The 12483-nt window shown below is 52.6% G+C and overlaps 1 protein-coding gene across 1 annotated transcript; it reads right to left on the bottom strand.

Moving 5' to 3' along the window:
- Nucleotides 1–3306: 3306 nt before the first annotated feature.
- GAL3ST3 (galactose-3-O-sulfotransferase 3) lies at nt 3307–7181 on the bottom strand. The gene is made up of 2 exons (XM_077114956.1): nt 6970–7181; nt 3307–5058 (listed from the first exon to the last, which is right to left on the bottom strand). Exons 1-2 carry the CDS (start codon nt 7092–7094, stop codon nt 3888–3890), a joined length of 1296 nt encoding a protein of 431 aa, XP_076971071.1. The 5' UTR covers nt 7095–7181; the 3' UTR covers nt 3307–3887.
- Between the last annotated feature and the right edge of the window lie 5302 nt (nt 7182–12483).

Here is a 12483-nt window from a genome sequence, read left to right as displayed (position 1 = left end):
TAAGTCAATCAGAGAAATGTCTCCCAATACCCAGTGATTCTGGCTGGTTCTTTTTTTTTTTTTAATAGTTTAAAAGGTTTTTATTGAAGTTAAGTTGTCTTTCTCCAAAATACTGAAATGAAAGGATTATTTGTAACTGGTCCTGGCATCACAGGACATAACTGGCCCTGGCATTGTGAGATATAAGTTCCAAGGACGAACCTGGCCCTGATATCATGGATGAACTGACCAAAAAGGGGAAAAGAAGTAGAGTTTCAATGGCTAAGAGATTTCAAATCGAGTTGAGAGGTCATTCTGGAGGTTACTCTTATGCAGGTTTCAGCCAGATATTTCAAACTGCCACAACACGGCAACCCCCAACCAACAGTGATCCTGGAAACTCTGAAAGATATCCTGGGCTCTATAAAATTTTACTTATTAAGTTTGTTTTTCAGAGACTTGAAACCTCCAGATTGTTCCAGTGCTAGAGAAGCTCTGAAACCCAGAGATACAGGACTCTCCAAGAATAACAACTGGTTTCATCAGTTCATCCCTTTGCCGCTTAATAATAATGCCCCTTTTCACTCTTGAAGCAGTTAGAAGAGTCCTCACCCAGATATCCCTCAAGATTGAGAGATAGTTATCAAATGAGAGGGAGGAATTATAACCAAGAAATCGGGATTTAAGGGATGATTTTGATTACTGAATCGTTATATAAATATTTCTTTTTGCTTTCTGGCATATCAGAGTAGACAGGGAAATACCTGAAATCTCTGAATTGTAATCCAGCTGCCTTGATCTCTGATAACAGTTGTGTAGCACTTATCTTCTGCCCCTGTGACTGTAAAAGCCTTGTGACTAATCTTCATTTGTACCCAGTTATCCAGTTTTTCAACTTTAGGTCTTGTAATCACTAAAAATAGTCCCTAATGTTTGTTAATGAAGGATCTTGGGCCCCCGGAACTAACCCACCCCAAATCCCAAATTATCTTGATGACTGAGATTGGATTTAACCAAAGTGGGCCCACCTGACATGCTCAGTAAATTAGCCGTTAACCTACCAGTCACCTATACCTCATTCCGCCATTTTCTTTCATACATTCTGTAACTAAGCATATACTCAGTGTGCAAATGCTCAATAATCAGATCACCCCTAATTACATCATCTGGAGCCACTGTGCTCATTATCCTAAACCCTGCCCACCTTTTCTCTAATAAAACTACCCAAATTACTGTGGTTCAGAGAGACAGATTTTGGGTTGCTAGCCCATCTGTTCTCTTACTACGGAGGTAGTAATAAACTCTTTCTTTCTGAAAAAAAAAAAAAAAAGGATTATTTGATGGATTATAAGCATAATCTCTTAAATTGCTTCTTTTTTATTTTTCAACAGGATTCTTGTGATGACCAGAATATTCCAGTACTTTATTCATTTTTTGTTGTTTCTTAGTTGCAATATCCCATCATCTAGCTGACAAAGTAGTGATCCATTTGTGCTTTTGTAGATGAAATCAATTATTTTATCGAATTAAAGAAATTTAAATAAGTTGGCATTTCTTTCAAATTTTGCTATCAAGATCTTTTGTCCTAATGCTTTTACAAGGTGCTTTTAGCTTGATTTTACATTAGGTTTCAAAATACATTAACTTCAGATAATTGTAATTATGTTGATGAGGGTATTTATCAGCTTATTCCTTCCCAAGTATTAAAACCATGTTTGAATGCAAATATTTTCACTCTACGCTAAATATGGCATCTTACATTTTTAGAATTTGCCATTTGCTAATGATTGAATATAGCTGCAGTTAGTTCTTGAATCCATAATGTTCTCAGTCCAGAGATGGGTTTCCTCTGAAGTGGGGCGAGGCTTGTAAAGGACAACCCTGCTGCCAGGGGGCCAAGGAAGGCAGGAGAGGCCTATGGAGGTGGACCCTACAGACATGTTTTGAGTTTTCCAGGACTCAAGTAGGGTGAAGAATGTTCCAGGTAGAAGTGGGGCCAGAGGTCAGGGGTGGAGGGAGAATTGACAGGGGAGGGAACTGGCAGGGGCAAGCAGACACGTTTTTTTGGTCTGGGGACCGGAAGACACTTCTTTTTGGATAGAAGGCTTTGAGCCTCGTGCAGTTCTTTACAGCTGCTTACCGCCGGAAACATCATTTCGCCTTTGAACTCTGTAATTATTGCCTTTTTTGCCATTTCCAGAGCTTGCTGGTGAAAAGCAAAGTGCAATAAAAACAGCCCTTTTTCCAGCCTAGGGAGTTTCATGATCTGTTGATGAACCACTGCAATCCCACTGCCCGAACTGGTCAAACATTGTCTCTGTAAAAAAATAAGATGAAGGCAAGCTGATAGTAGTACCTTGGTGTCTTCATTTTACATTCTTTTGGGGGAAAGATCCTGGAAATCAGCCTAGTCCCTGGCATGTGAAGTTGTTTATCTGAATAGTACTATGAATGTCACTTAAGAGCAGATGCTGAAACTACACTGTCAGGTCCAAATCCTCAGGGTCACTTTCTAGCTGTGTGACTCTGCGTGTTCCTTAAGCTCTCCACGTTTCAGTCCCCTCAGCTGTAAAATGGCACCTATCTCATAAGTTAATACATGAAAAGTGGCTGGCACGCTGCAGACCATGTTATCTATTATTTTTATTAATCATCCAAGTTATATCGACATAGTTCTGGAGAAAGTAACAAAAAGCCCTGAATCTCTGCTAACCTTAAGGTTTCATTAGAAAGTGTTGGCCACTTTGCTATGCTTAAAGGAAGCTGGGGAAAGGACTGGTCCTCATCAGAGTCAGAGTTATCTTCTCCTTGTGGTTGGAAAGAAGGCTGGTGTTGGAATCAGCAACTTAAAGCAGGGAGGTAAAATTCTGAGTTAGCTTCTTACCTGAAAATGATCCTCCTTCCAAGGAGATGTTCTGTTGTGCTCTAATCCCCTTCAGTCCTTCTCTTTGATTACATGCCTTGCTCCTGTTTCAGTATCCTCATGAGCTTCATTATGATAGGTCCCATGTCCCTTGTTCACCTCTGTGCCCTCAAGTTACAGAGATGATGCTGATAAATGTTCCCGAATCGATTGGAAAGGGAGACCATTCTTTTAATAGAATTTCTAAATGGAACACGAGTGAAGTTGAGGTGGCCAGTCAACCACAGCTGGTGAGCCCAGTCCATAAAGGAGCTGGAGGAGGTGGTGAACTCCTGGGAAAGGCAACAGGGTAACTTGAGTCTGGACCCCCATCCTCATGGCTACAGCCACAGCTCTTCCTTGGCACCTCCCTTCTCTCACGTGGGGAATATGGCTTTCAGTGTCAGATACACAACTTGCACGTTTTCAAGATATTTTATTAAAAAAAAAATACAACCAAACAAAAAGCCCAACCCAAGAACACTTTGCTCTGGGAGTCTGGGAGCAGCTTAGGTCTGTGGGGAAGGCAGGACCTGGAAGACTAATAGTATGGGGGCCCCTGAAGCCCTGGGAACATGAGGGGATGCTGACTGCCAGGACAACTTGTCCCCCCAGGCTCAACCCTTCTCTGAGGCCTGGGCTCCTCCATTCAGAAAAGACAGGTGAGGTTCAGTCTCCCCTTCCGAGTTTGGGTAGGACCCAGACTGGTGGGGAGCTCAGCCTCCAGAAAAAGGTAGGGTAGGCAGTTGTGGATGGATCTCAGGCCGTTTACCAGTCACCAACGTGTTGGGAAGGCGGAGAGGGTGGCCCGGGGCTCGATCGGGCCTATCAGCACCCTCCCCATGGGGCCATCCTCAAGAGGTGGGCTCAGATAGGGAGAAACTCCCCAAGTTCAGCGCAGGGCTCAAACCCCTTGGAATGCAAGGACCCTCCAGGGGCGGGTCTAGCGGCAGTTCGAGGCTGAACGGCTGGGGGCAGAACCCCAACTCTGGGAGTCGGGCGGAGATCAAGGGCCCTGGGGAATGCGGGGCAGCGCTCGGATGGGTCGAGGCGGGGGATTGTCCAGGACGGGTTCGGGCCGGACCCGCGCGCCGCCGCGGCGCTTCTGCTTGCGCAGCAGGTAGTTAGAATACTGCACCTCGGGCATGGCCAGCTTGAGGCAGGCCTCGGTGGCAGGGCCGGCACCGCCGCTGGGCAGGTCATAGCCCATGATGTCCACCTTGCGGCTGGGCTGCCACGGCTGCAGCTGTTTGGTGCGGATCTGCGCAGCGGGCCGCAGCACCGGCTCATCTCCGAAGCAGCGCCGCAGCAAGCGCTCCCGAGCCTCGCGCAGCTCGCGTGCCTCGCGCTCCACGCATGCGCGGCCGGCATGCGCCACGCGGCGCCAGAAGGTGGCGTTAAAGTGGTCGTAGAGGCCAGCGTCCAGCGCGTTCCAGGCGCGCGCGGCCCGCGCGAGCGCCGCAGGGATGGCGGCGAGGCGCGAGCTGGAGGCGCGCGCGTTGAGCTTGGCGTAGAGCACGTCGTCCAGGTCCCAGGCCAGTAGGCGCCGCAGCAGCACGAGCGACTCGTCGAAGTATTCAGCGATCATGACGAGCGAGAAGACCTCCTCGACCTGGTGGATGAGGCCCGCCAAGTAGGCGGCGTCGTCCCGCGGGCTGCGCTCGTTGTCGCCACCCAGATCGTAGGCCAGGGTGTTGTGCGCGAACATGGCGAAGTGCTCGCCCGCGCGGTAGTAGGCCTGGGGCGCGCGCAGGAAGGCCTCGAGCGACGCGTTGGGCACCCGCCTGAAGGCCGGGCAGTACTGGTGGTAGTAGCTGAAGAGCGACTCGAACATGGCAGCCGGCTCGCGCAGGATAGTGACGTAGACGGTGCCGGGCGGCATGAGGCGCTGGAGCTCGGCGCGGTCGAAGCGCAGGTGGCTGGCCAGCACGTGCGGTGGCCGCGTGGCTGGGTGCACAAAGTGCGCGGAGAAGTTGCGCGGGTAACAGAACTGGTGCTCGCAGCTCGGGTGCGGCAGCGCGACGGTCAGGTTGTGGCGCTCGGCAAAGCGGAACAGGATATTCTGCACCGTCGTGCCCGCCGTCTTGTGCGTCTTCAGGAAAGCCACGGTCATGTGCTTGGGACGCGGCGGCGAGTTCCGCAGAGGTGGGCAGCTCACGGGGAACAGCTTGGGGTACCTGCCGGGTGTAAGAGGTGTGCAGGGAGGATAGTGTGAGGAGCTGTAGTCTGACTCTTGCCGTTCCCCAGGGACGATGGGATGTGCCCCAGAGCCGCCTGTACTGGGCTTTACCCATGGATTGTTAGAGGGGCGTGGTAGGCAGCCCCTAAGACGACCCCCGGTGGTTCAACCCTGGCCTCCTGGTATTCAGGACCTTGTATGATCCCTTCCCTCTGAGTGTGGGCTGGACTTGGCGATGCTTCTAAGACACAGAATATGGGAAGAAATGAAGGGAAATCACTTCTGAGATTGTTATCAAAAGGCTATGGCTTCTGTCTTGGTGCGTCCCCCCCACCCCCAGATGACTCACTGGCAGAAGCAAGCTGTCATACTGGGAATTGTCCCATGGGGAGGCACCAGGTGGCAACAACCCCTAAGGTACTAAGGCCGTCAGTCGACCAACTTCCTTGAAGAGCTGAAGCTTGCCCACAACCAAATGGGTGAGCTTGGAGGCGGGTCTTTTCCAATCAACCCTTCCGGTGAGAACACATCCCAGCAGACAGCTTGATGGTGACCTCATGAGGGACCCTGAACCAGAGGCACCCACTAAGCCACACCTGGATTCCTGACTCAGAGAAACTGTAAGTTAGGAGACGCTTGTTGTTTTTCAGCCACTACGTTTTGGAATAATTTGTTTATGTGGAAATGGATAACTAATACAACAGACAAAGACCTTTGAAGATCCTTGAGAAGTCCCTCTTTACGAATGTAGAAACGGAGGATCAGGAGAAAAGGCACTTACATAAAGTCGGGAAACAAGTCAAATAAAGTCACCAAATTCTCTTGCTGTCTCCTTTCTCATTTTCACCCTTTCATGGTCTCCTCACCCTGTAGATGGGTTGCCCTGGGCTTTGAGAAGGCTCATTTGTTACATGATTCTCTTAAGGTTTGGGGAATCTCATTCAACAAATATATTTTTTTGACCAGCTACTATGTGTCAGACATTGTTACCAGCTCAAAGATACAATACTATGCAAAATACTCCCAGCTGCCATAAAGCTTTCATTTCTATTTACTCATTCCTGAAATAAGAATGTTTGGGATTGCAGGGACCCTATAAGATCTGTCTCCACTTTGATTTACTCTCCTGTTTCTTTTCTAACATCCTAAGTATCATGTAATGAGGGCAACTCTAAGCAGCTTTGGCAGCCTGAACACCACTGATGTTTCCCATCTGTAGCTGGTCTGGGCTCAGCATAATGTCAACACAGACAGCTCTTGTAAAAACCAACCAAGAGGGTCTGGACCCATTCGCTCCATCCTCAGGGGCAGACTGTGTAGAAAATGTGGATACTGAGGCCAAGTGGTGTCAATTAGTTGGGTCCACAGAGTGAGTCAGGAGTAGGGCCAGGGCTCTCATTGTCCCCTGGCATCTGGTACCAGGGTAGCTGGTCTGGGTCACAGATATGATCATTCTCATTTTATAGATGAGGAAACTGGAGGAGGTCAGAAGTGAAGTAAGTGACTTGCCCAGCACAAGGGAAAGAGTGAGAAATAGTCGTTTGCCATCCTTTCACCTGGTGACTTAGTTGGAGGTGGGACGGGCTCAGAGTGATGAGCGAGGGAGTGTGTTGCAGTGGGAAGGATCCTGGACTTGATTCAGGCTGGCTTTGAAACCCAGCTCAGTCACTATTTGGCTATATGGCCGAGCAAATCATTCAACCCTTTCACTGAAGACCAGTCCCTCCCCAGGGAAGTCGTGTGGCTCTAAAGGGAATGTATGGAAAACACTTTCAGAGTAGGGAGAAGGAGCGTTGCCCCATAGGAGGAGGAATCTCCCAGCAGGTGGAAGGAATGGCAAGGAGAACTGCCAGTTCTGTGCAGCCCAGGTGCGCTGGGACCCGCCCATCGCCGTGCCCCGCCCCCTTACCAGCTGCGCTGCGCCCCCTGGTGGATGAGCAGGCTTACGGTGCTGCATCCTAGCACCAGCAGCAGGATTTTTCTGCGGCTCATCATCTTGGAGACCTGCTGCAGGCGCTGGAGTATGGGCGGCATGGTGGGGTGCCCAGCCCTGGACCAGCCAGGGCCTCGCTATCCAGGACGCCCTTCACCGGCACTCATGGGGGCTCCTGGGGCTCCGGTAGCAGGGCCAGTGTGCCCTGAGAGAGGTCTGGCAGGAGAAAGAGGCAGACAGGTTTGTCCCGACAGAGGAGATGGGCTGTGGGCCCTGGCAGGACTGCTGGAAAGGAGAGCTCCAAAAGGGTGAGGTGAGCAGAGAGGCCAGGGAAGATCAGATTCCTGCCTCCCGTTACCAAGACTTTATCTACTCTCTGCTCCAGATAACTGGTCTTGGGTGGAATTACAGGGTTTGGGGTTTGGCCAGCCTTTGGGCGGTAGCCTTCCCTTCCTTGAGCCCTCTCTGCTTTTCTGCCGCTAATTTGGCTTATCTCCTGGCCATTTGTATCCATCTTCTCAGTAAACTCACCTCAGCCCCACGACTTGGCTCAGAGCACAGAAGTCTCAACTCAAGGTTTCCCCTCCACCAGGACTCCTTGCCTGATCACTTCTGCTAATGGTTGGTCCTGGCTCCCCAGGGGCTCTGAAGTGAGGTGCCTTGCATGATATAATTAGTGAGGAGTTTGCAAGTCTTTCAGTCCTGAGACTAAGTTGGGAGAAGGGTAGGGGCACTCAGAGTGAGGAGGGAGGAATATGATGCAGTGAGAAGGATCCCAGACTTGATTTAGGCTAAATTCAAAACCCAGTTCAGTCACTGACTAGCTGAGCTCCTGAGAAACACTGGCCAGGTCTTTAACTTCTCAAGTCTCTGACCTAGGAAAGCGATCAATGTTGCAGGCTTAATCTAGGAACAGTACTGTTTCATAGTTCATCTCATGTAATACCCTAACATATTTATTCCCATTTTACAGATTAGGAAACTGAAGCTCTAAGAGATGCTGTCACTTGTCCAAGGTCGCACAGCTGTTATTAGTGGAGGGAGGATTCAGATCCTGCTCTTTCTGGCTCCAAAGTTGATGCCCTGAGACATGATGTGTGCTGCTACTGGACACAACTGATTTTTTCCCCATCCCTGTCCTGGACTCTGGCAGTTCTGCATGCTTCTGAGCTCTGAGCTGTCCTCGCTTGGTTCCTGCTCTGAAAGCCCAAGATGTATAAATCAATAAAGGAAAAGAGGGACTTGAATCCTGGAACCCCAACTGGATTCCATCCTCAGACACCTGAAACCCAGGCCGCCCCATCAGCTGGCTCTGCTGTGAGAGGTGCCCGGCCAAGCAACGGGAGGGCAGCCTGGGAGGCGGGGGTGGGGGGAAGATGGAGGTGGCTCCTGCTTGCTGCCTTGCTGGGAATCTCCAGGAGACAGTCTTGGCCTCTGTCCTGAGTGAGCAGCAGGAGTGAGAGGTGGGAGAAGGGCCTGGTTCCCAGCCAGTCACCTGTCTCCGCGTGAATGCCTTGGCTCAAGGGCAGCCCAGCCCTTGGCAGCTGTAGTGGAAAGTCAGCTTCAGCAGTGATGCCTGTCCCCAGGCTAGGGTGGAATCTCTGTCACAGGGGCCTCAGTCTCTAGGTTCAGATTCAGTGTCAGCCCTCACACACACTCCTCTTCCAGAGGGGAGGGAGAGCCTGGGACCTTGTGGGCATGTGCATGTGTGGGGAACTAGGACACCCACTCCCAGGAGGGGTAAGGTAATGTGAAAACGCTTTTCACCATCTCCTTCCCCAGGGGCTCTAGGTTTGGCCGCCAATCTCTCTTCGCTAACCCTCCCTCCCACTTAATCCTGGATTACATTTAAACCTGTTTGCGTGGAAAGATGTGCTGCTTATGGCTTTCCCTTCTCTCTGGGCCCTATCCCTTGGTTTTCTCTGCCAACCTGCAGACAAATTTAATCCGCCTGGAGCCTGAGACGGGTGAAGGGTCCAGCTACAGAGGGCAATGAAGGGCACAGCAGAGGAAGCCTAAGCTCCTTCCTGTCTCTTTGAAGATTGCTGGGGGCAGAGGGGTGACTGGCTCTGCATGGACAGGACAGCCTGCAGGAAGAATCAGAGTCCTTAATTCTCCTGGGATGTACACTTTCTTCCCTTTGTCACTGTCCTGCCTACAGGACTTGGTGCCTACACTGGAGTCTCCCAAGGGGAGCAGGCCCATTCCTATCCTGGTAAACTTGTTGAAACTACCCTATTTCTCAGAGGAGTTGGAGTCAGCAAAGGGGTTCAAGCCTGGGGGGAGTGGCAGTGGGCCTTTCTCCAGAAAAAGGTGACAGGGGTTCTCAGTGCCCTCTACATCCCGTTCTTGGCCCTTTCCCAGCTCCCCTCCATGGCTCAGCCTTGTGGAGCCAGCTGGCCCCCAAGCTCTGGCCTGCTCAGGAACATAGGTGCTGGAAGTCCCTGGGCATCACCCCCAGAAGGTGGGCACCAGCTTCTGCTTGGCCACCTTCCACTGGAGGCTTATCACCTTTGGACACTGCCTGGCCCATCTCTGAGCAGCCCTGGCCAGTGAAGAGTTCTTTCTGGGACAGCCAGGATCAGCTTCCCTCCCATAGGACCCTCTGCCTCTCTCCTTCCTTCACACCTCGCCCTATATTGTTGTTAGTGCTGCCCTCCCAGGCCCTTTCCTCTGAGACAGACTTTCAGGTATTTGAAGGCAGTAACCATGTCCCCTTCAGGTGGGCCCTCGACCAGGCTGAACATTCCATGTCCCGAGAGAGGCTGCTGCCTGGACCCTGGAGGAGGTCTGCCTTCCCCAGGCAAGTTCGCTTCTTGGAGTCAGAGTGCTAGCATCCTGGGCAGGGGCCACCTGGAGCTGGCTTCCCTCTGTTATTGCCAGGCCTGTGTGGGTGGGTGGCAGTGTTGCTGGGGCAGGTTTTCATGTTAGAGAAATGCACCTGGCCCCTGCTCCTCAGTAGCTGCAGACTACACCCCTGTCTCCCCAGGAGAGAGAGAGAGAGAGAGGGCCCCCAGTTATCCGTGACAGGTTAGGATGCCCAGCCTCATCACAGTATTGGTACTAATTTTAGTAAGAACCATCCACCTCAGGTTGCTGCCTCGTTGTGCAAATTGCTCTCCTTTCTCCAGGGAACTAAGGAAGAAATGGTTCAGCCAGCCAGAGCTTTGAAATTGGCCTGGACACCTCCTGGCTCCCTGATGAGCCCCTTCTCCTCTCTCTCTTCCCACCTCCAGGGCTGGTGTGGGTGTGGGTGGGGTGGGGGAGCTGCTCTTAGAGGAGAAGGGGGCCCTGGGCTGGACCACCTGGCTGGAATGCTGCATGACCTGGGGATTCCATCCAGACTTGAGGGATGGCAGAGCCGGTGGAGTAGGGAAACTGACCCAGGGAACTAGAGAGGAAAGGGCCGAGGGATCAGGGGGATTGCAAAAGAATGGCCCCAGGAGATCAAATGTCTTTCCATCTCTCTCTCTTATATTTTTCCTTCCCCTAGGAAGGGCCAGGTCCTCTCCAGCCCCCTCTCGCTGTCATCTACCCCCATGTCATCCCTGCCTCCAAATTCCCTTCATCCTCCTCTCTCCATCATTCCCCCCCACCCCCCCACCCCCCACCATATGCATACATTCCCTCGATTTCATCCCAACCTCCCCCTGGGATCCACCACCCGCATCCGCATCCGGTCACCACAGTGAACAGGCCAGATTCGCCCTCGCACCCCGTCCTCTCTGGCTCCTCGGGGGTAAAGCGCCCCCTCCCTTGCTCTCAGGCACTAGGCCCCCGGGGCACTCTCCCTTCCACCTCTCGTTCCCCATCCTGGTCTGGCCCCCCCCGGCGCCCCCAGCCCAGGCTGGCCACTGTAATACTCACGCCGCGCTAGCTCTGCCTCCCACCCGGGTGGGGGTGGTCGCCGCTACCTCCCGCGCTTTGTCCCGAGGTCCGCGCCGGGTCCAAGGGCTCCGGGGGCCCTGCGCGCCAAGTGCGGGTCGGTCGGCTCGCCGCGTCTGGATGGGATCAGGTGGCGGCGTCCGCTCGGCTCCGCTCCTCTCCTCTCCGCTCAGCCCGCCGCCCGCCCCCCATCGCACACCGGAGGCGGGGCGGGGGCGGGGGCCGAGGCGCGCAGGGGAGGGGGAGGGGAGCGAGGAGGGGAGCGAGGAGGGAAGGGGAGGGGGCCGCCCTGGCTTGCAGGTGAGGTCGGGTGAACCTTCTGCGGGTGGCAATTTCCGATGCCGGCATCTTCACCCAGCAGGCTTGCCGGGTCTGGACTCCATGGCTAGTCCCCTTCCCTCAATTTTCAGAAGGGGAAACTGAGCCCCAGAAGGTGTTTGAATAGGCTGGCATTGCAAGGCAGTCCTGGATGCCACTAGTCATACCTGGGTGCTGAAGCCTTATTCCTGGGGAACTCAAGAGACCCAGGTATACTTACAGGAGCAACCACGTGCTCAGTCCTTCCTCCTCTTCACTTCTTTCCACCTCCAGCAGAGAAGCACAGCTCTTGCCCCTTGTTTGGCCCCATCTCCTTCACACCCCCAGATCCCTTCCCTTCTAGCTTGCCCCCTTCTCCCCCAGGGCAGCCCTCTTCTGCTTATCCATTCCTACTCCCCATCAGGACTCCACTCAGTCCTGACCAGTGCTTTAGTGGGCCTGGGACCCTTGCCCAAGCATCTTGCACCAGGAATCAGAGGATCCAAGTTCGGTGCTGGTTCTGTTATTAGGTCCTGAGTCAAGAGGCAGCTCCGAAGCCCTGTTGCTTCAGTTCTCAAATGGAAATAAGCACTCCTGCCCTGCCTCATCCAGGAGCTGTCCTAAGATCTCAGTTTGTTCAAGTGAAGGCTCTGTCTGTGTGGCCTGGGGGTGGTCCTGAATTTCCTGCTGCCTTTGTAGTTCTTAGCTTTGGATACCCCATTTAGGGCCACACAAGCAGGTATTATACGAGGGTCCTTGTTGAGAAAGAATGTGGACTCTCTAAGTAGGGGAACTACTTGTGGCCCAATTGGCCCCTTGGACATGTTGGCTTCTCTCCACCCCTCAGTATTCCCCTCTGCACAATGGGGGAGTCCTACCCTGCCTGCCTCCATGGTGAAATGAGTTCCCACTTGGCATGTCCCTTTCTGGCCCTTAGCAACATTAACTTTTCACCAGTCAACTCTAAGCTTATCTGTCTGAGACAGAGACTCCCTCCCTTCTCCCCTAGGACACACACAACAGGGGGCCTCCAGCCTCAGGTGACCTGCCAGTGACTTTGGGGTTACAGGAGGCAGAAAGGCTTTCTGGATCAGAAAGGCTTAGAGTGGGTCAGGAAGGTAGGTTCTGCCAGAGTGGACTGACAGTACTCTTGTGCCTTCTCTGCTGTCCTTTTCTGGGTTTGGCTTCCCCTCCGGAAGTTGCGGTAGGAGACTGGGGTGGTGGTGATAATGGAAGGGGGATGGGTAAAAATTTGGGCAGGAATGAAGGGAACTTCTCCATCAGGGCTAGAACATGAGCTGACCTTCC

Source organism: Tamandua tetradactyla, chromosome 9, assembly GCF_023851605.1.
Source record: "Tamandua tetradactyla isolate mTamTet1 chromosome 9, mTamTet1.pri, whole genome shotgun sequence".
Lineage (NCBI taxonomy): Eukaryota > Metazoa > Chordata > Mammalia > Pilosa > Myrmecophagidae > Tamandua > Tamandua tetradactyla.
This window is presented reverse-complemented; position numbering and strand designations above follow the sequence as displayed.

What these genes read in the sequence shown, in the direction of transcription:
- GAL3ST3 (XM_077114956.1), bottom strand. Translation starts at nt 7,094, where the DNA reads ATGCCGCCCATACTCCAGCGCCTGCAGCAGGTCTCCAAGATGATGAGC. An exon ending in CAGGGGGCGCAGCGCAGCTG is followed by an intron (nt 5,059 to 6,969) that starts GTAAGGGGGCGG and finishes TACACCCGGCAG; the next exon opens with GTACCCCAAGCTGTTCCCCG.